The sequence below is a fragment of the Porites lutea genome, chromosome 1, assembly GCF_958299795.1.
Source record: "Porites lutea chromosome 1, jaPorLute2.1, whole genome shotgun sequence".
NCBI lineage: Eukaryota > Metazoa > Cnidaria > Anthozoa > Scleractinia > Poritidae > Porites > Porites lutea.
Window position 1 is genome coordinate 8,142,631 of NC_133201.1, and position 27,039 is coordinate 8,169,669.

Below are 27,039 nucleotides of genomic sequence, written 5' to 3' on the forward strand. Positions count from 1 at the left end.
AAACCACTGAGACTGAGGTACAAAGATTGGGATTTAGAGAACCAAGCCCTCTCAACCAACCGCTCCGGCACGATGGTCGATGTATGTGAACGACTTGTTCCAGTTCGGTGCCGTTACTATTCATAGTATATCGGACAGCCTTCCGTGTCGGCTCGAAAAGCTATGCGCCGGTATACACTGTAGTGTGACGAAAGCAGGTGAAACAGTTTATCGTGAAAAAAAAAAAACATGTAAGGCAAAATCATCTTTAAAATTTACGAAAAAGTACAGCCACCAAGTCCACGACAATAAAGCTACGCTGACTGGAATTTGCTTTGTGTTAAACTGTTATTTGGTGATTGTGGTGATTAAATTCGTTGAAATATAAAACAAAAACAAAAGAGAGAGAGAGAGAAAGAAAGAAAACCGCGGAATTTGATACTCGCTAAAATTAGTAGGGATAAGTTAACTTTATTTCGCTTTTTGTCAGTATTATTTTGAATTATATATCGTTTTATCAGTATTTGTTGGTATTCATTTGATTACTCTTTTCTGACAATTCTAAACACACTTGTTTTAATCTAATTCATTTATTAAATACATCGTCATGACTTATGCTCTACCTTTGGTGACCTCATATTGACATAAAATAAATACAACCTCGTTCCCACTGTTCTCTCTCCTCCTCCTCCTTCGAGAAGGAACCCTGGCTTCGGCTGGTCACCAAGCCCCCAAAATCTGGGAGCCAACAAGGACTTTCCTCAAGGGAGGGGTAGTAGAGTATAAAATTGTTGCTTTTGCTTTTCATTTTCACAGGTAGTCAAATGAGCAGCTGCTACCAGGGTTCTCTCTCGAGGGAAGAGAAAGAACTTTGGGAACGAGGTTGGAATAAATATTGCACCGCTTTTAGTTCTTTGGAATAAGAAGGGTTAATTCTAATCAACAGTTTTTACGTTATGCATTATACAATGATTACAATTTTCATTTGAACGCAAAACAAATAACACTGTGCTCAATTTTCAGATTTCCGCGACCTTCTGTACCTTCTGAGAGGGGATTGGATTTGAGCTGTTATTTCTGGTGTGGAATCTTCCCGATCTCCTCTCGAGTTATTAACGATGAAATCACCCAGCGGTTCGTGGGCTGAAGGTGACATTCCAAAAGTTTTGTCACGATCTTTCAAGTTCATATGCGAAGTGGACCGCGTACGTCGTTTCGATGAGCGAAGATATTTTGCCTCTTCGCCCGATTTATCGAACGCTTGACGAGAAAACGCACTAACTGTCGATCCATCCGTGTCAGTTGATGGAGGCGGAACTTCATTTCGTCGGATAGCTTCGGTGTATCGATCGATTTTCCGAAGTGATTTTCCGAGCATACTTCGGAGATTGTTCGCATCCTCTTCGACCGCTTGAAGTGATTTACCAAGTGATTGCCGAACTTCTCTTATTTCATCGTTCTTTACTGCAGCCTTGTTGGCATGTGCTACCTTCTCCTCTCGTTCAAATTGCAGCTCTCTCTTGAGAACAGAAAGCTAGAAAATAAACATACAAAAAAATGATCACCACATACACAGAGAGAGCTCCTTTGTGAGCCAATAATAATCATGGTATGTTTAAATCGATCGCCGGTACACCATAATTTTTGGTTGTCATAGTTTTGACAAAATCTAGAATCCTATATATAGACCAGTCCAACAGCACCAACATTCCGTCATTTTGTATCGCTGAAGCATTTTCACCAAATTCTGACCTCTGAAGGATTGTTAATGAATGAAGCAATAGGTACAGTTGGCCATACAGAATTGAAGGGGTACTTTAATCTTTAACCCTTTAGGTGTGTAAAAAGAGGATATAATAGTGTTATGGGTGGGTGCAAGGAAACCACCCCCACTTCGTTTCTATCACCCTTTGCCCCTTGCACGGTCGGGTGGGTGCATATTGCTCGTATGCTCCTAGGCTCGGGGATTATTTAGTATGAAGAGGGATGAAAAACCACTCATGCAAAATTTAACGTACCTCCGGGAAAGGGGGTGAAGACATGGTAGTCATTCAAAACATTACCTGTTTTTCTAAAGATTCCAGTTTTGCTTTGTAGGCTTTCTCTCTTTTTTCTGTCAATTTTTGTGCTTTTTCCAATGCCACGTGAGATCTCTTTGCCTCTTTTTCAATTTCCTGTTGCTGTTTTTCAGTTATCTCAAGCAAACTTTAAAGGGAAAATAATTGCATGTGAGCATTTGTGAATATTAGATTGAATCAAACTTCAGGATAAAGCGTTGTGTATCATTTCTCAGAAACATAAGGATAAGGATACAGTGGAACCTCGATATAACGAAGGCCTAAGGGACTGACAAAATTTGTTCGCCATAAAGTAGATCAATTTAGCTTTCTGGGAAACTGCCCACCGAGCCCTCCCCTAACCCAACATTTTTCCCTAAGTGAAAAGTAACTGTTAACGTTGACTTAGGGAAGGGGTAGGTGGCAGTTTCCCAGAAACCTAAATCGTTATGGAGAGGTTCTTTTTCATAATGTAATATTTCTGGGGCGAAGAATATTGTTCGTGACCAGGGACTTCGTTGTGTAGAGGTTGGTTATATTGAGGTTCCACTGTATTAACATCTTGCTCAATGCCAGATACTGTGCACCATTAATCGGCTGGTGATTAAAAAGAAAGGTGATTCAGAAACGAATGGGACAATTGATGAACGGCGTTCATCAATTGTCCCATTCGTTTCTGAACGGTAGATGGATGAACGATCTATCAGCCAACCGACTAGCCAATTGACAGACCAACTGACAAATCGACCGACTAACTGAGGTGACAGTCTAGCTAACTGTCCATTCGACCTGCAAAACGAATAAATGACTGAATCGAATGCCTAACTGATCGACCGACCGACAGACCAACTAAATACAGTCAAACCTCTCAAAAGCGACAATTCAAAATTCACGAAGATTTAGTGGTCACTTTTACGGAAGATGGTCGCTGCTCAAGGGTCTCTTCCTAGAAGAGGACCGAGCATATCTATACGATTTAGCAGGGGCACCCAACTTCAATATTCGGAAAATATCGGTTCGGAAGACGATTTGAGATCTAGAACTTGCCTGCCTCTCCTAGGATTTTCGAACATCTTAAAAATGGTATAATTGCCCACTTTTAACGGATTTTACCCTAAAAAGGTCACCTACAATTTTCGGGAGCCTTTTATCTGGCTGAAATTTTCGAAAAGGTAAGTTTTGATCCCTATAATTTTCGGATCACTAGACTTTCAGCTAGGAAATCCGAACAGATTAAAAATTTTTAGGGGATAAAAATATGCCTATATCTACCTTTTAAATATTAAAATACGTTTAACAATGCCATGTTTAAGTGGTTTTGAACTATGTTCTCGTTGGGTGCCCCTGATTTAGAAGAGGATTTACTGCGTGCAAAGTTGCCATATGTGTTGTCACTCTAAATGCATTGCATTGTTGTAGTATAGTAAATACAACGAGCATAGAGATCAAACCCTGCCTTAAGTGGTCATATAAGGCAGGATAAAAACAATGGAAAATTCCAAGGCTCTCATCTATCCAATTTAAAAAATGGAAGAAATTTTTGCCATTTGTAAGCTCGTAGAAGGGTTGTTCCGCATATGCTTCTCACTTTATGTCAGTTTATAATTTATGAATGTAACACTAATCTCTCGACCATTGTTGGTTTTTTTTCTCTCCTTTTCTCTTGTTGATAGCATTGTGAATGTTTCTATGTTAATTTGTATTTTTTTTGTGGTTGTAATCTAAATAGCGTACAACGAAATTGGTTTGCATGGATATTGTTTTGTAATGTTTTGTAATTAATTTCTTTACTTTTGCAGTGTTTTTTAATTGCATTCGCTATCTAAGAGTGAAAAAATTTATAAAAGCTATTAAATTCCAAAAAAATATCTATCCAAAAAATTGGTCGCGGACGATTACGATAGGGGCTGGGTTGAATATGGAGGTTTCATTGTACCTACCTAACTACGGGCCTGTTCGATTGACCTAGCTATTCCGGAATTCTGATAAGAATAAAAGGAATTAACTCTAGAAATAGTTTGTTTCGGCAGTCATTGTATTTCAATACCTATAAACATGCTTGAAATCATTTTTCCAATCAATGCAGTAATTAAGAGGTCCAAAAATCGGTAGCAACACTTTTGCGTATTTATATTCCAGAATACGGTCAATCGAACGAACCCTAAGCAACTAACTAGCTGTGCAACTTAGTACCGAAATGTAACTGAACAACTGAGGCAAAGTGGTTGAGGGCGCAAGTATTAGTAAGAGAGTGAATGTGCGAAAAACTAAAGGTGTTTAGTAAGCAGTGAGATAGAGCTAATAATTTCAAACAACTTAGTACCTCTCAGTATGCTTAACTGCTGTTTCCTGAAGCGCTCTTTCTAGTGAATCCACCTTTTCTTTCAATTCGATATTTTCCTTTGCCGCTTCTCCAAGAGTTCTGTTCAAAGCCTCCTTTTCTTGATTTGACTCAAAGAATGACTCCTCGAATTCTAATCGCTCCCTTTGAAGTTTATCCAGGGTCTTTTTAAGCGCCTGAACGTCCTTGCCAATCCGTAAATTGTTCTTCTCCCAATCTCTTTTCTCTGCCTCGAAAGAGGAGTTCACCTTAGACAAGGAAGAATTTTGGCTTCTCAGAGAGTTTGCTTCTTCTTCCAGCTCTTCCAGTTTTCCCAGAAGTTCATCCTCGCGCTCTTGCCGCTGATTTAAAAGAACCTTCACATGCTTTACCTGATTTTCAAAATCATTTATCTTTAGCTCGGCATCTTCACGAGTCCTTTCCAAAAATTCTACTTTTTCTGCTAAAGCGCGGTTTTCATTCTTGCAATCTTTCATTGTCTCTCGAAGAGCTGCGACCCGTTCTTGTTGCAGACGCTTATCTCCCTCAGTGCTTTCTAGTGTTCGCTGAAGCTGATGAATATGATCTTGCAGATTCTGTGAGCTGCTGTTGCTCTCGCTGAGAGAAACTGAGAGTGCCTGGATCTTTTCCTTCAATCGTGCTTCCTCTTCTTCGCCTTTCGCAACAGCGCTGTTTAGTTTCTGTATAGCAAGTTTCAAACTGGAATTATTGTTCTCCAGCTCCTGATTCGTCCTCAAAAGTCCACTCAACCTTTCTTTCAGCGTGTTATTTTCCGCTTCCGCCTCACTTTGAACAAGCTTCTGCCTTTGTAATTCACCATCAATTGCCTTTAGCCTCAATTCATTCTTCGTCATGTCCCCGGATGTTGCCTCTAGTTGGGTCCGCAAAGCGTGCTTATCTTCTTTCAGCCGTCTCTCTGTCTCCTGAAGCCCCCTGATCTTATCTTTTTGCTGCTTTCTTTCACTTTCTGATAGACTCAAGGTCCCCTCTAACATTTGTAACTTTTCAGTCAAACCATTTCTTTCTCTTTCTACCCTTTGAATTGCCTCTTCCTATGCAAACAGCCAAAAATATGTGCTTACCAAAATGTTGGTCCTACATTTTACTTTAAAAAGTGGCAGAGAAAATGTAGTTTAAGACTTTTACAGGCCATGTTACTATTGAGCAGTCAGAAATGCAAGGGTCTATTCCTTTTTTTCTTGAGGAAAATTAAGATCTATACTCTGATAAACTTCATAGATTTCACTCAACAAACTTAAAATCTACCATACGACGCGTTAATCAGCCACATGAAAATGAAACAGTCTTCTTCGTCAGCTTTGCAGTTTTGGGCGCAAATAACGTACCTTTATTAACAAGTCACGGCTGATATAACAAGAACATTTAGCTCACTGAAACAGCAGTCTGACCTACAAAAAAGTTTAATTCCATACCTGTAAAGTCAAAGCCGTCTCCGAGCTGTTTAATCTCTCTTCTAACAATCTTTTCTGATCTCTTAGTTGATTCATTTCCTGATGTACGGTACGGAGTTTACCGTCCAGCTCCACTCTCTCTTCTTCAGCATGTCGCAATGTACTCTGTAGATTCTCCACTTTCGCTTGGCTCTCCTCTTTCTTTCTTTCGGATTCTTTCAGGTTCTGCAAAAGCTCAGATAATGAGGTTTTCACAGCGTCAGGGTCTATGTCGTCGGAAGAGTCGTCTGCGTAAAAGGCAAAAAAAGAATGGCGTTCAGAAACTCATGAACGACAAAATGGCGCCCATTCAATGCCCGATTTGTTGTTGTTATTTCTTTTGTTATTTTAATCAATATGCTCTTTGCGACAAAAGATCAAGTGAATATTGTGGGATACAACATTTAAAATTTCATAGATGAAAGACTACAAAAAATAGAGGTACCTGTACCTGAATTTGATCTAGAACGTCCCCGGAAAGACCTTCGGTTCTTCTTCGGACTGTCTTCTTCTGAAAACGAAGATTGGGAACCCGATCGCAGGCCAAGTGATCTCCGTAGTATTGAGTAGAGGCTCGAAAGCTTGAATTCAGTATCATTCTTCATGGCTTCTACTCGTGCGAGTTGAGATTCCAAAGCACTTATCCTGCCGTCATTTCCAGACAGCTGAGCCTTGTAGTTTTCTCGATCGAACGTCGTTTGCTCTAGCCTGTTTTCCATATCTCTTATCTTGTCTTTCGCTTTTTGTTCAAATTCTTTGTACTCGTCCAATTGCGCTTGATAGTCCTTCTCCCTGCTTGCAAAGGTATCTTCAGCTTCTTTCAACCTTTGGGAACAGAAATCAACGTGAACATAGTGAGGTTCATTACATTTGCAAAATAAGTAAACGGACAATGCAACCGAGGATAAAAGGTGCTGCCTTTCCTTGCTTGACCGTTAAGCACGAGAACCCTTGTTAATTAGCAAGGGTAACATTGACAAGACTTGTCTTAACGCTCAACACACGAACGCAGAACCTTTTTTGATTAAGTTTAGAGAAATATAGAGAGTAAAAAGCAAATTTATATGACCAAAGAAAAAGGGACACCATTCTTAGTATCTCTCTTCCGTATAGGCCTGTTTTTGGCCATAGTATACTGTAAAATGCGCGATACATGCTGGAAAGAAAGAACAAAAAAACATGCGCCTATCTTCCCCTCAAACGCTTAAGCTACAGGGTTGTATATTGTCTCCATTCAGCAGCGCGCAATGTTTAAATTACTGACATTTGCACGCAGCTCATCAGTATTAGACTACCGCGCTTTCACACTGGCGACATAATGAGCTATAATGTTAATGCTAGTTTTAGCACTTATGTCCAGGATCGATCTTGTTAGCAAAAATTTGCTAGCAAATTGCTTTCGCAATTGTCGCAAAAGAAATAATTGAGAAAATATTATGTCAGAAAATGACTTACAAATATCGCAAAAATCGCAAAAATAACAAATCTAACAAAAATCAAGACTAAGAAAAAAAAGAAGCCAAGAAGGACCCCGAAATGTCCGCAAATATCGCAAAAGTAACAAGGATCTTTCTTGCTAGGTGAAAACACCGGTGACAAACATCGCAAAAGTCGCAAAAATAACAAATCTAACAAGAAATCAAGACTTGGAAACAGAAGAAGCCAAGAAGGGCCCTGTAATGTCCGCAAATATCGCAAAAATCGCAAAAGTAACAAGGATTTTTCATGTTACCTAAAAACACCCAAGAAGGGCCCCGAAATGTGCCAAAAACACCCGTGACAAATATCGCAAAAATAACAAATCTAACAAGAATCAAGACTTGGAAACAGAAGAAGCCAAGAAGGACCCCGAAATGTCCGCAAATATCGCAAAAATCGCAAAAGTAACAAGGATTTTTCATGTTCCCTAAAAACACCCATGAAGGGCCCCGAAATGTCCGCAAATATCGCAAAAATCGCAAAAGTAACAAGGATTTTTTTTTGGAAACAGAAGAAGCCAAGAAGGACCCCGAAATGTCCGCAAATATCGCAAAAATCGCAAAAGTAACAAGGATTTTTCATGTTCCCTAAAAACACCCATGAAGGGCCCCGAAATGTCCGCAAATATCGCAAAAATCGCAAAAGTAACAAGGATTTTTTTTTTTGCTAGGTAAAAACACCCGTGACAAATATCGCAAAAATAACAAATCTAACAAGAATCAAGACTTGGAAACAGAAGAAGCCAAGAAGGGCCCTGAAATGTCCGCAAATATCGCAAAAATCGCAAAAGTAACAAGGATTTTTCCCGCTAGCTTAACACACACCCGTGACAAATATCGCAAAAATAACAAATGTAATAAAATTCCAGACTTAGAAAAAAAAGGAAGGCAAGAAGGACCCCGAAATTACTGACAGTAGCAAAATACTGTCATATCAATCTGTGTATGCTTCGTTCTTCCATCAACATACAGCTATAACGCATAAAAAGGAGTGCCGCGCACAGAAGGGGGCAAATTTTAAGCAATAAAAGGGGGTGGTAGCAGAACTTTCATGCCCAAGAACCCACCGCAACCATCGTTCAAAATATCAAGAAGAGCACATTGGGGGAAAGAAAACAGGCATTATACATGAATGTCGCTGTGCAATACCCAAAGTTTTTTAAACAGGGATTGCCAGTGACTTGGTCAGATCCTTCCCTTTTAAATCAAGGCTTATAGTTAAACAACAACCATCCCAATGAATGTTATATGTGTATGCCAATCCATTTATTTTAAATAACAATTGATCCAATTGTGCATTTATGTGTCCTTCGTTCTATTACTCACGAATCATGAACAAAAATAACAAAACCACCGAGAAAAGAGACCAAAAGACCTAGGCCATACAAATACAAAATGTCATAACATGATTGGTTCACTTACAACCTCTGATTTTAAGAAATACCCTTTGTGGACGTTTGAAGCTACAAAAAACTGACCCATTATTGGCATACTGCAGAACACTAAATTTCGACTAAGAAAGCGCTATAACAAGCCTACTGTCACAATTATTTGGCTATTTTTTTATTTGACCAAATTGTAACAGTGACATTTTACTAGGGTGAAAATCCTAAGCATGCAATATGCGATTTTTCGCAATCTTCTTATTCTTTAAATCGCAAATATTTAAAATATAAAACAGGAAGCGATCTTGGTTCATGTGCCTAGTGATCCTGCCATACTTTGTCAACCAGGCAAATGTCTGTTCACAAACTTCTGTGTCCACCTACAACAACAAACAGTTCTTGTTATAATAAATGTATTGAGGGGTACATTATTATCAAGGTTTGCTTTTTTAGTTCTTTCAATAAAAATCACTATATAAGTACAGTGTAGTTGGTACCTATAACTTAATAAAAGAAATAAAGGAAAAATAAAGAAAGGCATATATTGAGGTATGAACAAAAAGTCCTTTTACAACTATATAGAACTTACCCCCTCTAGATCCTTGCGATCATAGGGATTGCACTGCTCCTTGCACCATTTGTCTGAATGGTTGCGGAAATGTAGCTTGTCCACAACCATATCTAGTGTGCTCAAAGTCTTTGCCACATCTGTCACTTCTCTTCTGACAGGGTTTTGACAATATTTTTTCAGGTGGCATGCGTCATCATAAATAATTCTCTCTGAAAAACAATACCATTACTCTTACAACACTCTTCACATTAAAACGTAATAATAATAATAATATCTTTTTTCCAAATATATGATATATTTTTAATGGAATGAATTTTTCCAATCAAAATTAACTGTCTTTTTTTAATCGAAAGGAATAGTGTAAATAGTCCTTTGACTGAATAGCTTTTTAAGTCAATATAATAATTGCAAATAGGATTTTATGGTTAGCTTTTTATCAATAAAAGATTTGGACTATTCTTTATAATAATAATAATAATAATAATAATAATAATAATAATAATGTACCATAAAATTGATCTATAACTCCACTTTCATACTATTGGTTATCTTAGATAACTTGCACCTCATGTCATCAAGTTGATATAGCATTATAACATACTATCAGATATGTACTTTTCCCTTTATATTATTTTAGAAAAAGACATATATTCACAGATGATTTCCTGGAACTGACGCAAAAGGTGTTAACCATTACCAAAATATATAGGGTTAAAACTTTGAGAGGAACACATTCTGTTTAAACACCTTACACTACAAATTATTATATTATCAACACAATTTTATGCCATGAGTTATAATATTTCATGTAAATGCAAGTTTGTCTTGTCCAAACATGTATAATACAAAAGACCGTGGGAAGACAATTGTACTTGTTTAGATCAACTGTAAATACCTATTATTTATAAGAATTTGAATTTTGGGCACGAGAACTAAAAATACATTACCTGTGCTATGAAATTTCCACTTTGAAAACACATCATGTAGAATTCCATACACCTGCGATTTAGATTCGCTGATAAAAAGTTCATAGGCAAATAAGATGATTCCACAGGGTCGCATTCCAAAAAAGGTTCCTGAAACAGATCATATCAAATAATCATCTTAGTGTGCCAAAACATTTATTACATTTTCCACGTATTACACACCAGTCCCACTTCGTAACAACAAATTATTTCTCACTACAGTTGAATGTCCCGTAAGCAACCACCCAAAATGCAAAGACTGATTGGTTGTTACGGGAGGTGGTCATTTCAGAAAGCTTCCAACAGAGCGCCTCTTTTCAGAAGATTTCCAGGAAAATACAACTTTATTGGAAGATATTTTACTTGTCTTCAATGTGTAAGTTAGGACATGTGTAGTTCCGTCACGTCCATAGTTTTCAAATATTCTGTGCACCATAATAGACATACTAAAATAATGATCAGAGAATGCATCAGGTCCGCGCTAATTACATGATCAATGATGTTAATATAAAACCCTGGAAATCGTTAATTGTCAGGCCCCAAAAATGGCTGTAGTGCCTTACAAAAGATGGTAGTTTACTAGAGGGTTCCAGCTATGACTGGGAAAAATTTTAGTGTTTTGCATAAGTAGTTGTTTGTATAAGGTTGTCGCTTACAATAGGTGGTCACACATAGTAGAGGTTCAAATGTACTAGAACAAAATAATGTTTAGCAATTGTTCATTTCCTTTCGTAACATTATTTTTTATTTCATGTAAGCTTTATAAACCTAATCAATTTACATAAGGGAAACTTGTTCACACATCACTTCCAGCAAACAATTGCCAATACGTTAATTCACCTGCAGTACGAAAGTTCTTTCGTTGGTAATGCTTTCCCTTCTCAGTGTTACATTTTTTTACTTTGTCATCAGGTGTCTCAATAAATATAGACCTGATGAAAAAGAATATGAATAACAAAAAATAAGTTACTCAAATAAGTTACTGAAAAAAATAAGTTACTGAACAAAATGGTGTACCTTAAATAACTCTCATTATTTAATATTAACATATTTGGTGATGAACATATTTTCACAGGCAACTCAAATGGCCGATGTGAGAAATGTAACACTGTGAAAATAAAATGATCACCATGTCACAAGCATGGGACAAAGAAAAAATCTGACTCCTTGACAGGATTCAACCTATGACCTACCAAAGTCAGGCGAGCACTCTTTCCACTCTCACTCGCTATAAATATAACTTTTCACTATTTAACCTTGACAGATTTCATTAGTTCTCACCAAAATTTCATAAACACAAAAGTATAAATTCTCATTGTATTACCTATTTCCAACATTGTCCTTGTCAACCTTTCTACGTTTCACATCAGAAGTTGACATTACATCAGTTGAACTCGGAACCTGATATTGCTTCAAATTCTGCACACCATAGTTGCAAGAAGTGTGAACCATAGTAACCATGTGTTGTGTTTCCCCTTTTTCAAAGGCCTCGCAGAGCATGGTTGGAACATTACATTCTGGTTCCCAACATGTATTTCCACTGGTACCATTAGAACCAGCCCACTGAACCTAAAAAAACAAATTATGTTAAACATAATAGTGTCAGGTCTTACATGTACCTAAATGATATATATCTACCTGACTGTAGTTGTAATCCACTCTGAGTAACCTAAATTTGTTAACTACATATTCACCTACACACCTTTCCAGGGTCCAACAAATATTTTTTACAAACCTTGTCCCTCAGGGCAAGTCGTACGTCCAAATCACTTGCCGAGCAGAATGAGCTGGTTGTCCCAGTTAATAATAATAGAGGACAAGCAATTTATTTAATAATAGTAGAGGACAAGTAATTTATTTGACTGTAGCAAAATCCATTCCAAAATAGATTAGGAATCATAATAACAATAACAACTTGAGTTAAGGACTTGCATTATCTAACAATGCATCTGAGTGATGATATGAATAAACCATAATCACAAACTTCAAACTGTCCTTTATTTCCACTACAAAATTATTTCTCCGTCTGTTGTGTCCATCCTGATCCATGATGTGGCGGAAAAACATGTTATCAGGGGTATAGCAGCAAGGCCTTCAGAGGTTTACCCAGGAAAGTACTGGGTATAAAACTCACAAAGTAAAATGACGATCGAAAAGTACAAAAAAGTGATACGTATTTATTGCATTTCGAAAAGCTTTGATGGGAATTACTCAAGGACACCTACAATTATTTTATTGCACAAACTTGCTCGTAAGTCAAATGCCACAGCCTGGCAGGCTTTTCCTAGAAATAAAACACTTGCTCGACATTCTTTTCAAGTTGTTCAGGGGGTTCGTGCCTAATATTTGCCGCACCAGGCTGCTTTCTCTAAATCATAGGCAAACTTAAATTAATATAATATAATGTTTACCTTGAAAAATTTCCTGTTTCGTAGTGTTCTCATTTCCAGTATTTTAACCACTTGGCCCCACTTTGGAAAATCACTCTTCTTGTGAGAGCTTCGAAGCACTGGTCCCAGCTCTTCACCCAAATCACTTTTAGCCCCACTCAAATCAGCCATTTTGTCTTTATCGAGCTCTTTGTGATCTACTATGTGATTTTCACAAAATCGACTACCAAGCTTGGGTGTCACAATACATCCACTTCTTATATGAACATTACTGAATGATAGTCAATATCCTCAATTCGAACATAACATGTAACACATATCCAAGTCTCTAAACAAGTAATACTCGTTTTTTCCCCAAAATTATTTAACGAATCTTTTTTGTAATTGTATGTATAGAATGTTTTAACCCTTTCACTGCCAAGTTTAGCCAAAAGCAAATTTCGACCAAATTTCCAAATTATATTTTGTGAAATTTTGAAACACAAATAGCACCATGTGTAAGTACAGGCAGAGACGTTTCATGAATGGTCACATCACAGGATTTCGTCCACAGACTCAAAAGTTAGAGTCACATTACAAAACTCCGTCAGGTACTCTGGCAGTGAACGGGTTAAACAAAGTATTAACATTACCAATTGAATGGAATTTAGTATAATTTGGAATGAAGCAACCCTTAAGGTCCCAAATATTACAAATCACAAATATTTCCTTCCTGGTCACAAACTATTTCCTGCCAACAACAACAGCATATCATTAATAGTAAGATTATCGGAGTTACTAAATTGATTACCAAAGGGTTATGCTTTGATCTTAAGCTAAGTTCAACTATTCTTAAAGAGATGTATGAAAATCAGTGTGGAAGATAAGCCATACCTTTCTAAGGGATTAATTTGTACGTACACAACAATTTATTCGATTATCGTGGATCTTTTCTTCTCCCAGAACAAATAAGAAGTCATGCAACTAAATTTAGCCATTTTAAGATATATCCCAGTTAAGCATGGAATATTTTACCTTATGCATATTTCAAACTAATCATGCCTGTAATTAATGTGATCAAACACTCTTGTTATACATTCATACAGGCCTAACATTCATAGTTCCTGTTAGAAAATGCGTAAACACAAAATTTCCCACCTTATATTTTAAATTGAGTCGGTAATTAGTAATAAAGAATTACCATAAAATTCAAATACTTGGTCATTGCTTTATCACAAATCTCCATGGGTAAATTTTATTGAACCGGGGTAACTAAGGGTACTCGCCACTGCTGTTAGATATACCGTGACAACCCCAATAAAGACCTTACTATCGGTGTTTGAAACGAAACCCTGACACTAATCCACCGTTCCCCTCCCTCCGTTCCCTTTGAATTTGCGATTTTTGCGATATTTGTCACGGGTGTTTTAAGCCATCTAGAAAAATCCTTGTTATATTTCCGATATTTGCGGACATTTCGGGGCCCCTCTTGGCTTCTTTTCTTTCTAAGTCAGGAATTTTGTTACATTTGTTATTTTTGCGATTTTTGCGATATTTGTCATGGGTGTGTTTAGCTAGCAAGAAAAATCCTTGTTATATTTGCGATTTTTGCGATATTTGCGGACATTTCGGGGCCCCTCTTGGCTTCTTTGCTTTCTAAGTCAGCAATTTTGTTACATTTGTTATTTCTGCGATTTTTGCGATATTTGTCATGGGTGTGTTTAGCTAGCAAGAAAAATCCTTGTTATATTTGCGATTTTTGCGATATCTGCGGACATTTCGGGGCCCCTCTTGACTTCTTTGCTTTCTAAGTCAGGAATTTAGTTACATTTGTTATTTCTGCGATTTTTGCGATATTTGTCATGGGTGTTTTTAGCTAGCAAGAAAAATCCTTGTTATATTTGCGATATTTGCGGACATTTCGGGGCCTTCCTTGGCTTCTTCTTTTTCTAAGTCTTGATTCTTGTTAGATTTGTTACTTTTGCGATTTTTGCGATATTTGTCATGGGTGTTTTTAGCTAGCAAGAAAAATCCTTGTTATATTTGCGATTTTTGCGATATTTGCGGACATTTCGGGGCCTTCCTTGGCTTCTTCTTTTTCTAAGTCTTGATTCTTGTTAGATTTGTTACTTTTGCGATTTTTGCGATATTTGTCATGGGTGTTTTTAGCTAGCAAGAAAAATCCTTGTTATATTTGCGATTTTTGCGATATTTGCGGACATTTCGGGGCCCTTCTTGGCTTCTTCTTTTTCTAAGTCTTGATTCTTGTTAGATTTGTTATTTTTGCGATATTCGGTCATGGGCGTTTGTAGCTAGCAAGAAAAATCCTTGTTATATTTGCGAGTTTTGCGATATTTGCGGAGATTTCGGGGCCCCTCTTGGCTTCTTTGCTTTCTAAGTCAGCAATTTTGTTACATTTGTTATTTCTGCGATTTTTGCGATATTTGTCATGGGTGTTTTTAGCTAGCAAGAAAAATCCTTGTTATATTTGCGATTTTTGCGATATTTGCGGACATTTCGGGGCCTTCCTTGGCTTCTTCTTTTTCTAAGTCTAGAATCTTGTTAGATTTGTTACTTTTGCGATATTTGCGATATTTGTCATGGGTGTTTTTACCTAGCAAGAAAAATCCTTGTTATATTTGCGATTTTTGCGATATTTGCGGACATTTCGGGGCCCTTCTTGGCTTCTTCTTTTTCTAAGTCTAGAATCTTGTTAGATATGTTACTTTTGCGATTTTTGCGATATTTGTCATGGGTGTTTTTAGCTAGCAAGAAAAATCCTTGTTATATTTGCGATTTTTGCGATATTTGCGGACATTTCGGGGCCCTCCTTGGCTTCTTCTTTTTCTAAGTCTTGATTCTTGTCAGATTTGTTATTTTTGCGATTTTTGCGATATTCGGTCATGGGTGTTTGTAGCTAGCAAGAAAAATCCTTGTTATATTTGCGAGTTTTGCGATATTTGCGGACATTTCGGGGCCCCTCTTGGCTTCTTTGCTTTGTAAGTCAGCAATTTTGTTACATTTGTTATTTCTGCGATTTTTGCGATATTTGTCATGGGTGTTTTTACCTAGCAAGAAAAATCCTTGTTATATTTGCGATTTTTGCGATATTTGCGGACATTTCGGGGCCTTCCTTGGCTTCTTCTTTTTCTAAGTCTAGAATCTTGTTAGATTTGTTACTTTTGCGATTTCTGCGATATTTGTCATGGGTGTTTTTAGCTAGCAAGAAAAATCCTTGTTATATTTGCGATTTTTGCGATATTTGCGGACATTTCGGGGCCCTCCTTGGCTTCTTCTTTTTCTAAGTCTTGATTCTTGTTAGATTTGTTATTTTTGCGATTTTTGCGATATTCGGTCATGGGCGTTTGTAGCTAGCAAGAAAAATCCTTGTTATATTTGCGATTTTTGCGATATTTGCGGACATTTCGGGGCCCTTCTTGGCTTCTTCTTTTTCTAAGTCTAGAATCTTGTTAGATATGTTACTTTTGCGATTTTTGCGATATTTGTCATGGGTGTTTTTAGCTAGCAAGAAAAATCCTTGTTATATTTGCGATTTTTGCGATATTTGCGGACATTTCGGGGCCCTCCTTGGCTTCTTCTTTTTCTAAGTCTTGATTCTTGTTAGATTTGTTATTTTTGCGATTTTTGCGATATTCGGTCATGGGTGTTTGTAGCTAGCAAGAAAAATCCTTGTTATATTTGCGAGTTTTGCGATATTTGCGGACATTTCGGGGCCCCTCTTGGCTTCTTTGCTTTGTAAGTCAGCAATTTTGTTACATTTGTTATTTCTGCGATTTTTGCGATATTTGTCATGGGTGTTTTTACCTAGCAAGAAAAATCCTTGTTATATTTGCGATTTTTGCGATATTTGCGGACATTTCGGGGCCTTCCTTGGCTTCTTCTTTTTCTAAGTCTAGAATCTTGTTAGATTTGTTACTTTTGCGATTTCTGCGATATTTGTCATGGGTGTTTTTAGCTAGCAAGAAAAATCCTTGTTATATTTGCGATTTTTGCGATATTTGCGGACATTTCGGGGCCCTCCTTGGCTTCTTCTTTTTCTAAGTCTTGATTCTTGTTAGATTTGTTATTTTTGCGATTTTTGCGATATTCGGTCATGGGCGTTTGTAGCTAGCAAGAAAAATCCTTGTTATATTTGCGATTTTTGCGATATTTGCGGACATTTCGGGGCCTTCCATGGCTTCTTCTTTTTCTAAGTCTAGAATCTTGTTAGATTTGTTACTTTTGCGATTTTTGCGATATTTGTCATGGGTGTTTTTAGCGAGCAAGAAAAATCCTTGTTATATTTGCGAGTTTTGCGATATTTGCGGACATTTCGGGGCCCTCCTTGGCTTCTTCTTTTTCTAAGTCTTGACTCTTGTTAGATTTGTTATTTTTGCGATTTTTGCGATATTCGGTCATGGGCGTTTGTAGCTAGCAAGAAAAATCCTTGTTATATTTGCGATTTTTGCGATATTTGCGGACATTTCGGGGCCTTCCCTTGCTTCTTCTTTTTCTAAGTCTAGAATCTTGTTAGATTTGTTACTTTTGCGATTTTTGCGATATTTGTCATGGGTGTTTTTAGCTAGCAAGAAAAATCCTTGTTATATTTGCGATTTTTGCGATATTTGCGGACATTTCGGGGCCCTTCTTGGCTTCTTCTTTTTCTAAGTCTTGATTCTTGTTAGATTTGTTATTTTTGCGATATTCGGTCATGGGCGTTTGTAGCTAGCAAGAAAAATCCTTGTTATATTTGCGATTTTTGCGATATTTGCGGACATTTCGGGGCCCTCCTTGGCTTCTTCTTTTTCTAAGTCTTGATTCTTGTCAGATTTGTTATTTTTGCGATTTTTGCGATATTTGTTATGGGTGTTTGTAGCTAGCAAGAAAAATCCTTGTTATATTTGCGATTTTTGCGATATTTGCGGACATTTCGGGGCCCCTCTTGGCTTCTTTGCTTTCTAAGTCAGCAATTTTGTTACATTTGTTATTTCTGCGATTTTTGCGATATTTGTCATGGGTGTTTTTACCTAGCAAGAAAAATCCTTGTTATATTTGCGAGTTTTGCGATATTTGCGGACATTTCGGGGCCTTCCTTGGCTTCTTCTTTTTCTAAGTTTAGAATCTTGTTAGATTTGTTACTTTTGCGATTTCTGCGATATTTGTCATGGGTGTTTTTAGCTAGCAAGAAAAATCCTTGTTATATTTGCGATTTTTGCGATATTTGCGGACATTTCGGGGCCCTCCTTGGCTTCTTCTTTTTCTAAGTCTTGATTCTTGTCAGATTTGTTATTTTTGCGATTTTTGCGATATTTGTTATGGGTGTTTGTAGCTAGCAAGAAAAATCCTTGTTATTTTTGCGATATTTGCGGAGATTTCGGGGCCCCTCTTGGCTTCTTTGCTTTCTAAGTCAGGAATTTTGTTACATTTGTTATTTTTGCGATTTTTGCGATATTTGTCATGGGCGTTTGTAGCTAGCAAGAAAAATCCTTGTTATATTTGCGAGTTTTGCGATATTTGCGGACATTTCGGGGCCTTCCCTTGCTTCTTCTTTTTCTAAGTCTAGAATCTTGTTAGATTTGTTACTTTTGCGATTTTTGCGATATTTGTCATGGGTGTTTTTACCTAGCAAGAAAAATCCTTGTTATATTTGCGATTTTTGCGATATTTGCGGACATTTCGGGGCCCTCCTTGGCTTCTTCTTTTTCTAAGTCTTGTCTCTTGTTAGATTTGTTATTTTTGCGATTTTTGCGATATTTGTCATGGGTGTTTGTAGCTAGGAAGAAAAATCCTTGTTATATTTGCGATTTTTGCGATATTTGCGGACTTTTCGGGGCCCTTCTTTGGCGTCTTTTTTTTCTAAGTCTTGATTCTTGTTAGATTTGTTATTCTTGCGATTTTTGCGATATTTGTTAGTGATTTTCTGACATAATTTTTTCTTAATTATTTCTTTTGCGACAATTGCGAAAAACATTTGCTAGCAAATTTTTGCTAACAAGATCGATCCTGGACATATCTCAGTTTTAGAGGGATAAGTAACTCATGTATGCAAAAGTGAGGTACTAAATCCTTCATTATTAGCATACCAAAACTTAACCAGGAATGCTTTAAAGTTTGACGCATTAGCATCCTTGTAATAGCACAATAGCCAACTTATGTACCAGTTACCATGGCTACTGAGGTCTATTTAAAGGAGGCGCGCAAGGTCTTCTCTTGCTTCGTGCAGTCTTAGGAAGGAAACGCACAACAACTTCCATGAAAAAGGAATTTGGCGTTAATTACTTTCCCATTAGTTTGAATAGCTTCTGTTCAGGTTACTTAGAAAAGGCTTACCTTCTTTGTAATTTGAAATTGTTCTGTTTTACTTCCTCCTTTTCACTTTCAGAATGTAATATCCCCTGCTTCAGAGTGTACGCTTCGTGACGAACTTCCTCGCGTAATGCCTGTTCATGCGCTAACCTCTCTTGAAGATCCGATACTTCGCGCTTTCCAAGCAAACACTCGCTGCTCAATATTTTCACCTGACGGAGTGCCTCTTGATGTTCACGCCGAATCTCCGCTCGCTCTGCCTCGAACTCGTTTAGTCGTATCCGAAGATCGTTCGCCTCACCGGTGATGTTCGCTCGGCTGTCATCACAAACTCGGAATCTGTTTTCAAGTTCCTCGAGTTTGCGCTTTGTCTCAGTTCTCTCTACCTCAGCGATTTTGACCTTTTCCTTGAGTTCGTCGCAAGTTTTTTGCAGAGCGCCTTTCTCAATTTGCTCGTCTTTTATCTGACGTCTGAGTGCTAGGTTTTCTTTTCTTTGTATTTCTGTTGCTTCATCGCTTTCTCGCACTTTTTTGTGTGCATCCATAAGGTCTCTTCGAACATTGTCGCGAGTCTCCTCTGCCATGGTGAGTTGCATTTTGAGAGCTTTGATTTCTCGTTCCGCATTGTCGCGGTTTTTTATTGCTTCTAATAACTGCTCCTTAGTAGAGTTTCCATTCAGGTACTGAGTTGGGGAGCTGAAAACCCAATTTAAAAACGTCCGGTTAGGCGATTTGTAGTGTGTATTTGCCTATCACCATCTAACCCTAAGAGTCATACCACTTCTTCCTAGATGATATGCCACAAGTCTTATCAAAACTCTTGAGACCCTAAAGCAAAAGCTCATCAAAATAAAGCATTTTCTCCACCCCCTCCCCTCAACCCCCCCCCCCTACCCTCGTGCGGTGTTGACGTTATGCACCATAGTCAGAATACGAGTAAATTTACTCAAGAGCGTCTTTGCGCCTAATTTCGTAAAGTTTCCCAAGATGTTTTGAACAGGGCTTAAGTCTTATACAGTCTCACAAAACGATACTATGGCAAAGATACTGACACATCCAAGCCGAAAGCTGTTTTATGGAGTTAGACAGATTCCTGCTTTCCATCCTCGCACTGTTCACGCCAGGTAAGTCTCAAAAATATCGAAAAATATCACGCAGAATTCTTGTTTGTCCAAGACGTGCATTTACAAGCTAGAGGCAAGAAGCATGGCTGAAAATTTACTAGTGGGTCGAAAGAACGTCGATTCGTGCTCAGTCTCTCTCCTCCACAGAGGTTTCCGTTACGATTCCAATAACACTTTGAAAGTAAAAAAATCAGAGCGGGGGCAGCCTCCCTACGTTACATACAGGCCTCTAAGGAGAAGAGAGGTAGTCAGTTGTTTGCGCACACATGGATCTGCAGGCGTTGCTAAGTTACTTTGCCAAAGACGTATTCAAAAGATGTCCAAGGAGGAGCTCGGAAAATCTGTAATTTCTACCCCTAAGCGAGACGACGAAAAGTATCCTGGTCGCTTTCATATAGAAGTCTGCCCCGGGAATCTGGCGAGTTAGCCTTTAGAATAGGCGTAATTTTCAGACGAGTTAGCTGAAGCCGAGATCTGCATATTTGTAATAAGAAAAAACAAAAATGTTTTTACCTCATGCCCTCTCCACTTAGCCGTCTTGAATAGTCCTGTAGGCAATAAAACGGAATTCTGTAAATATAAACCGCATTTATATTTCACCTACTAGCATGGTCCCACGTGAGCGTCATACCTTATTTGCTACTGATCCCCTCGCGCGACCTCTCAAGGAAGTAGACTGTGACGCAGACTGCGAGCAGTCTCTTATTTTTCTTTGCAAAGTTACTGCACGCGAAAGTTCCAAGTACGCGAGCGGCGAAGCCATGAGACGCGATAAACGAGGGCGTAAGGCCTACAAAAGGGTCCGCAGTCCGTCGTTTCTCGTCTCGTCCCAATCAACGTCGTGGTTTGCAATCGCGCTGGCTGAGATAAGAACTAGACGGATTTTTAAGAGAAAAGGCGGACTGTAAGCAGTCAAACGTTTAACTGTAACGATAAACAGAGCGTGTAAAACGCTCGCACATTCAACTGACATAACTCTTTTGCGCGATTTTATGGCAGCTCGGGGCCGGGTGGGGTAGGTACTCGACCAATATTTGGGTAGAGGTCCTTCAGGGTCAAGCGTTTGCGTTACCCTCGATCACGCATACCATACAGCCCTGCTGCAACACCCGCTACTGCGCAAGAGCAGAGGAGTTTTTATAAAATAAGATCACAACTCTGTCACACAACCAAGGCATTAGCGATGCCTAAAAGCTGCCAGTACAGGCCTTGATTGCTCAAGTTTGAGTTCGAATGGACGAGATCCAAAAAGTGCTTCATTTGTTTGACATAAGAAGATATGCAGACCCATTTGGCGCTCTGAGTGCTCTTAAAACAGTTCTTATGGGGCTCTCGTTCAGTGTAGTACTACTGATCTTACAGCGATTTCAACCACACGACGATTATACTGAATAGTATAAATTAAGGGTTCTATCTGAAGCAATTACAATGTAGTTCTTTAGATTTCCCTCGGTCAGTTGTACTTCTTGTTTGTCTAACGCGATTTAATTTGCCCTAAGCGTTCGCATTGGTGTATTTGAGCTTCTGCACTCGAAAGCTTGATCTCAGACGTTAATTCACCGATTTGGCTAAACTTTTGCATCGTAAATTAGTCATGATTAGTGCCATAATATCCGTCTGAAAAGTTAACAAGACTCGCGTATTCCTTACCACTCACCTTATAATGTAACTAAGTTCCTTGTATATCTGACATGGCGTCACGTATTTCTCTAAAACTTGTTTCTAATCCTTTATAAAACCTATTTCAAGGTTCAACAACTCGTATTTGGAGGGCAAAGACCGTTATGCATGCATGACCGTTCACGATATGCTAATTATCTCCCGGCTGTTTTTTGTTATTCTTTGTTGTACACGTCAAGGGCTTAAAAGACTAAAAGGCTGATGAAGTTTGAATTTGTTGAGCCAACAGAATGAAATAAAGACAGTATAAAGAGATCCCACCCGCAAACTAAAAAGCGTTTTTCTGATAAATCAAACGAATGTCGCGTGGATTTCAATTGGAATTTTAAGAACAGCTTAATAATCCCGGCCTGACCGAAAAAAAAGGTACTATAAGCTAAAGCTGCTACTTGAGGTGCGACGTAAATATGATACAGAGTAACATTTCACCGACATTTATTTGATATGAACTTTTGACTAAAAGTTAGTTCATTGAGTAAACAAGGACTGAGAATTTAAGCAAACATTTTAATAAGTGAACAAATTAGCTTCAGGATAACTAGAAAAGTAAAGGAAAAGGCTTTGGGTAATTTTCTCTGGAGTACGAAGGATTCGAACAATAACAGAATCAACTCTGTTATTCATCTTATTGTCATGCAGTTCATATATCATAGCCCTAACCAAACAAAAATGATGTGATACTTGTGCGATTAGTTGAAGGTGGAGTTCAACCACACATATCGTCTAAACATATTGCACTCAAACTTCCCAAACAATGAGGCACCAAAAGGCACAGAGTCAGGTGTCGGCTTTTCAGAATGGATGAAATTTGGTAAAAGTGGGACCAAGAAATGTTCGTATTATAGAGTGGTGTTCGTATTGATTCGATTTCATAGCGGCATTAACGTTTGTAACTTACACTGGGGGCACTTTCAACTACTTAATTTCCTTATTGACTGCTGAATATTTTCCTACCTTTATTCTATCGTGTCCTCTTTGTGACTTTGCGATTTCTTGATCAGGGGAAAAGGCTTCGCCATTATGGTGTCCGTTTTGAAACGCTCCAGGCGAAATTGAGTCGTCTGACATGCTCCTTGTCAGGCAGGGTCAATTTTACGCTACAAATACACACATTACCAAAGAAATATTTCAGCACAACTGTTAACAGCTGATAAATGTATTTTAAATATTTACCTCGCTCAAGTTCCTCGAAACTAAGCAACACGTTCCTATTTCAGTCAACCAGATAGCGAAAACCACTGCAAAAGTCTGCAAACTTAGAGTAAAAAGTTTCTAAATCATCCGACGGCAAAAAGAGTCAGCTTCTCGCGCGGGATTCCGTTAAAATTCAAATAAGTTCATGGTTTACGGTCGACGCGCTGAATTCACTTTGAATTGAAATGAATCTGTAAACTTGCCCTCAGGGGCAGTATGCCTAAACTGCTTTTGTGTTAGCAACCAATAGGAAAACGCGCCATTGAAAAGTGTGGTAACCCCTGGGTTGGCAAGCGGATGAATTACGACTTGTAATAATTAAAAATTTGTAAGTACAAGCAGGAAAAGTTCTAATGTAAATTTTAGTTTACAAGGATGTCATTAATAGTTTTGTTATTGTGGCACGAGTGCTTCCTTCTTACGAAATAAGTTGATCTTGTACAAAAAAAAAAAAGGAGAGAGTTTGGCGCGAAAAAAAAAATAATGACAAAAAGTTCAAATGACATTTCAGCGCGCGTGCTAACTTTTAATACTGAAATGACTCAGTTCAACTCTCCATTCGGATTTTTTACCATGTGAATGTTTCGGATAATTCTTCTTACCGTATTTTCAGCACTTCCAAAATCTACGCAAGGGTTATTTTGCGCCCTTTTTACCCACAATATAAATTTTCATAAGTTTGGCATATGAAAGGTCCTTGGCACTTCCCGATTAAAACAAGGTAAGAGACCGAGTTAAGTAAGTGTCACCGAATCACCTCTAAACCGGCATTAACCTCAGCTGTCTCTCGTTAAAGAAATAAACTTCTCAAAACAGGCCCGCGATAAATACCATTCAACGTTCTCCAAGTATAACAAGACTGATTCAGTGTCCGTGACCGTGTGAAAAATTATAAAGACTGTTTAATAACAACCGTATTACATACATACCTGCAACCCAGCCTGAAACCGTGAGATAAATGTCGTGTCACTGCACCACCGGTATTACTGGTGAAGTGAGAAAATCAAAACAATCCTGTCGGCGTTTTCAGAGAGAAAGTTGAAGATCCGTGAAGTGGATTTCGGACGAAGGAAAACAAAAAGAAGAAGAAGACTTTCGGGTCACCAATGCAACACCGGTCGAATCAGCTTGGCTTCAAAAGTACCAGTTAAAAAGCCACGCCAATATTTGTTTAGTGAATAAAGCAACGGACTCGAGAAACTAACAAAAGTGGCCGATTTTAAATATGCATGGATATACTTGAAAGTTTACATTTTAAAAGACTGAGACGAAACTAGAAAAGTTAAATAAACTACTACATTATTCAAAACCCTAAATAAGATATATTGTACCAAAACTCTCTAGTTGCAGAAAGTTCTTTCAAACATTTCTATTAACATTTGAAGTTCAATTGAGGCTTATATATAAGCACCTGCCTTATCGTGTCTATGTAAACAAAATTTAAATCCGTAAACTTCCCGCGGGATATTGTCATATAATTATGGGCTATATAAGTGCAGCTGCCACCGTGAAGCATACGCTTTTCAAGCCGAGTTTTGTCTGGGATCACTCGCATGGCGCATAGGAAACTGATCAGTTATTTCAAGATTTTGGTTTAGGCGAGGGAAACCGGGAATTGACACTACTCGAAAAGATGAAATTGGCAAATTTAAAATTAACAGCGACTTGGTGATGGCTATCATTGAAAATAACGACTGTAGGGTAGGAGGGGATTTGGGAACTTTATTCTAGAATAGGGTAACAAATTAAAATTACGCTGAACCGAGGTCTGGTATATGCTAAGGGCTCCAGGGTCTTAGCGGCACATCCTCACCTAAAAATTCCTTAAGTTTCCCCCTGGGGGAGGGAGGTTGGATGTAAACTACATGCACATATGGCGGCCCCAGAGACCGCGTGACCAATTTTTTTTTCTTTTCTGAATGTGAGTTTCTTTTTCATTGAACAAAACTGAGTCCGGCTGCCACAGCAGATAATAGTAATAATAATAATAATAATAATAATAATAATAATAATAATAATAATAATAATAATAATAATAATAATAATAGGTGTTAATGATATATGAAATAAATCATAATAATAATTTATTCATATAGCGCAATTTTCTTTAGAGCCCAATGGCGCTACGCAACAAATGTTAAAAAGAAATAATTCACTGATGGTTAATTAAAGTATTATAGTAAATGTTAAAAAGTATTACAATAAGTGCTTCAAAACATAAAAATTGATAATTAAATTATCTTGCTCTAGACAGACTTCAAGTGAAACTGACTAAAACTTGAAAGGACTAATTCGCTAATTTGATATAAATGTTCCCATAAAAAGATTAAGTCTGCGTGTTTTTCTTAGTCATTGGACGCAAGATCTAATTTCAAGAGGCATGTCGTTCCACAGCTGAGGAGGTGCCACTGGAAAAGACGTAATGTACGTATCACAGATATTTTTTTGGTATTTTGGTATTTTGTGGTCCATAGCTCTAAACCGTATAATAACCTTTACTCAAGTCATGATGCGTAAACTAAAGAAAACCAGGCCCTGATTGTCCTTTTTCCTTCGACGGAAAAAGTGAAGTCATTTCAGATTGCGCAAGAAAGCATCTGGCGCTTTGAAAGTATCCGTTCAAACAAATGTTCGTTGCGTTTCAGAATAGAAATGTGGATTGCAAGTGTTGGTCTTATATCTTAGTGAGAGGGAACCGAGACCGAAGTACCCGGTGAACACCCCTGGGGGATCGGAACCAGAACCAGCAACAAATCAATCCACATATGACCCGGGCCGATAGGGGTTCGCTACGAGCCCGGTGGGGCACACTAGTAGAAGTTGGCTTCACTTGACTGGCAGTGTATTTCAGTTTGAACCTTTCAAAGGGGAGAGATGAATGATAACTTTCTCTAGGTTAAAAAATTAAGTTAACTTTAATTTAATGGTAACGTAGCCTGCGTGGCAGGCGCTTGGAAGTAGTGGGCACACGCACAGCGAGAAGGAGACACGCGAGGGGAGAGGGAGCTCAATCACCCCTCGCGTGTCTCCCTCACGCAGGCCCGTTCTCTCTTTCGCCCACTACTTCCAAGCGCCTGCTACGCAGGCTAATGGTAACGCGGCTCTCTCTTGGAAGACAAGCAGGTAGCGTAATTTTTCATTAAGAGTTCAAGAGGCGGTACTTTAACTCTTCGCTGTCTGATTAAGGCCATTGGTTGCCTTTACATATTCGAAATTAAAGCCGATTTACGTCTTAAGGAATGGCCTGTTATATAACAGCAATCTTCGCCCAAAAGAGTTCGTTCAGCCGAACGGAAGTTGGTGGAGGATAAAGCCGTCAAAATTGTTATACATAACCGCAAGAAACATCCGCCGTTAGATTAAAAGAAAAGAAAGCAGGAGGTATTGTCAAGCAAACTGGACTTTAGAAGCTAAGTCTGCCGGAAAAATTGCTAAATCCTCTGGTAGGGAATCCCCTCCTTAACATTTGATTAACAGGATCTTCCACGGGGGGGGGGGGGGGGGGGGGGGCAGCAAAAATGAAGCCAAGTAACCCCCCATGTACCGCTGGCCTCTCAGAATCCCTACCCCATAATAGTCTTTTTCTGTGGCCATATTATAGACCCCATCTTAGCCACTTTATGAAAAAAGTAATTTTTGCAATCTCAACTTAGTCCCTTTCTGTTTATGCATCTACCTTATCTAGCCTTTTACTTGGTCATCCTGAAATGACTGTGACACATTTGTTAAACTTAATGTGCTTTAAATCCCTACATACCTGAATTTTCAGACCCCCAAAATCCTGAAAATGTGCGACCCCATTCTAGTAACTCTTATAAAAATGCAACCGCCATAATAGTCAATCCAGTCGTGAAAATGCGACCCCATCTAGCGGCACATGCCCATTATCCCACTACTAGGAAGTACCACCCCTCCCCCCGGATCTACCAAACAGAAAAGAGGACGGCCCTAGACATGCCAGAAAATCCCGCTGTCTTCATAAATCGCGCTAATCCGTCGATAATCCGAGTGGAATGCTCTTCAATGCTTTTGTCCATAACTGCTTGGCATAAAGTGATTATAACATCGTAGCTTAGGCTGCGCCAACAATTCAAATGCATAGTTTCGTCAAGTTTCCCCTCAGAAAAAGGATCAGTGAA

At 38.4% G+C, this 27,039-nt stretch overlaps 1 protein-coding gene across 1 annotated transcript; it reads right to left on the minus strand.

The window, feature by feature from the left end:
* Window positions 1-460: 460 nt before the first annotated feature.
* Window positions 461-22,886, minus strand: LOC140944088 (uncharacterized). Its single transcript, XM_073393205.1, has 8 exons — window positions 22,661-22,886; window positions 20,540-20,574; window positions 18,927-19,598; window positions 6,280-6,653; window positions 5,811-6,076; window positions 4,360-5,429; window positions 2,043-2,184; window positions 461-1,513 (listed from the first exon to the last, which is right to left on the minus strand). The coding sequence occupies exons 1-8, from the start codon at window positions 22,772-22,774 to the stop codon at window positions 992-994; spliced, it is 3,195 nt and encodes a 1,064-aa protein (XP_073249306.1). The 5' UTR covers window positions 22,775-22,886; the 3' UTR covers window positions 461-991.
* Between the last annotated feature and the right edge of the window lie 4,153 nt (window positions 22,887-27,039).

Bases quoted from the DNA above. Each gene is read 5' to 3' on its own strand.
- LOC140944088 (XM_073393205.1), bottom strand. From the start codon at position 22,774: ATGTCAGACGACTCAATTTCGCCTGGAGCGTTTCAAAACGGACACCAT. The intron at 19,599-20,539 runs GTAAAAACATTT...TTGGGTTTTCAG, and splicing joins CTAAGTGGAGAGGGCATGAG to CTCCCCAACTCAGTACCTGA. The intron at 6,654-18,926 runs GTAAGCCTTTTC...CTGTTCCCAAAG, and splicing joins AATTTCAAATTACAAAGAAG to GTTGAAAGAAGCTGAAGATA.